General features: G+C 38.2%; 1 protein-coding gene across 3 annotated transcripts in view; it reads right to left on the reverse strand.

The window, feature by feature from the left end:
• The window catches only part of LOC107747227 (interferon-inducible double-stranded RNA-dependent protein kinase activator A homolog), an 8314-nt gene that overhangs the window by 3555 nt on the left and 3111 nt on the right, over positions 1 to 1648 (reverse strand). For all 3 annotated transcript variants that reach the window (XM_016561675.1, XM_016561677.1, XM_016561676.1), the window contains exons 5-6: positions 1185 to 1302; positions 1000 to 1094 (exon numbers count right to left, since the gene is read on the reverse strand). In XM_016561675.1, the coding sequence (XP_016417161.1) occupies positions 1000 to 1094; positions 1185 to 1302 (213 nt within the window). The remainder of the gene's footprint in view (positions 1 to 999; positions 1095 to 1184; positions 1303 to 1648) is intronic.

Below are 1648 nucleotides of genomic sequence, written 5' to 3' on the forward strand. Positions count from 1 at the left end.
AATTAGCAATTCATGTAATTTTATCTTTGAAACAGATTTGTTACGTGACCGCATTAAAGTTTCTTAAGGGTCAAGATCAAGTTATCTGCGTCTCCTGCGCTCCATCAAGCCACTCCCATAATAGCTGTCAGCACTCAAATTAATGCACGACTCAGATTAACTGTATAGCATGTGTGTAAGACTCTAATACAATTAGAAAGTAATTATTTTATCACCAATAAATATTTAAATGAGTAAAACTGGCTGTGTCTATAGTATTATAGACTACACAACATTATTATATTATTTTTCAATTAATTTTTCAATTATTATTATTTTACATTACTGTCCCTGGATCAGTAGGGTACTCTTCTAATAAAGTAGCAGTGGCTGGGAAAGAAAAAGACGCGATCTAATCCTGTTTACATGAAATAAGCCTGCTCCCGAGATCAAGCGCAATCAGTTGCGTTGCTGTCTATGGGAGGGTCAGAGAGCTCTCTGATTTCATCAAAAATATCTTAAATTGTGTTCTGAAGATGAACGGAGGTCTTACGGGTTTGGAACGACACGAGGGTGAGTAACTAATGACAGAATTTTCATTTTTGGGTGAACTATCCCTTTAATGTTAGGTGTGATTCATAACAATTAATTAGAGAAATATGTGCAATTAATTTGTTAAGAAATGTTAACCCCTAATAAGGTCATCCAAAACATTTTCTTATTTAAATAATATTATTTTTTGTTCAAATAAAGAGCTTACAGTGCAGAAACATTGTCTAGCGGTTTCTTTTCCAATGTCCATAAATAAAGCTTATTCATCATTTTTGTCCAAGGCTGTTGCACTCATTTGAAGGCTCTCAGGTATGTTTGTGTGAACTAACATCCCAGTGTAAATGCATCTTTGGGTGGTTTCTGGACTCTAGGTGCACCTTCATAAACTTCTAATTAAAAACTTTGATGGATCTAGAATTTTTGGTGAAAGAATCCCAGTGCAGGAGTGAACAGATGAGCGTCACTAACCCACGTGATCTCAGGAGATCCGGACAGACTCTGCAGTTTCCCCAGCATACGTTCGGCTGCTACACGTCTGGCCAACTTTTTGGAGCTGCCAGAGCCTGATGAGCAAAAGCACATCACAAAGCATCAGTAGCTGAGCGCTCAGAGTGCAGCGAGACGTCACAGTATGAGAGAGCAGCTAACGGCACCTGACTCCTCCAGTCCTTCCAGACGGCAGGTAACGGTGAACTCCTTCATGTGATCAGGCCCTGTCTCCATACACACCACATACTCCGGCAGACACCACACCCTCTGCATGGCCAGCTCCTGACACAACACACAGCACCATTCAAACACACACGCAGGCTCTCAGACAGACCCACATATTGTCCTGTGTTTACTATTAACTGACAGTCACCACTGATAAGCTACCACTAAATATTGTAGAAACTTAATTTTCTGTAAAGTTGCTTTGCAACGATTTGTATCGTGAAAAGCGCTATACAAATAAACTTGAATTGAATAAACTTGAATTTAATCGAATTTTCAGGCCCAGTATCGTCGATATCGATACTGATACCTCTAAACTAAACTGATCTTTTAAATTATTAAAAGAATATAATCAGTAATTATACTCACTTAATATTAGATTTTAAAGCCATGTTTTTTAACA

The sequence above is a fragment of the Sinocyclocheilus rhinocerous genome, unplaced genomic scaffold (genome assembly GCF_001515625.1).
Source record: "Sinocyclocheilus rhinocerous isolate Xijiao unplaced genomic scaffold, SAMN03320098_v1.1 scaffold2184, whole genome shotgun sequence".
NCBI classification, from domain to species: domain Eukaryota; kingdom Metazoa; phylum Chordata; class Actinopteri; order Cypriniformes; family Cyprinidae; genus Sinocyclocheilus; species Sinocyclocheilus rhinocerous.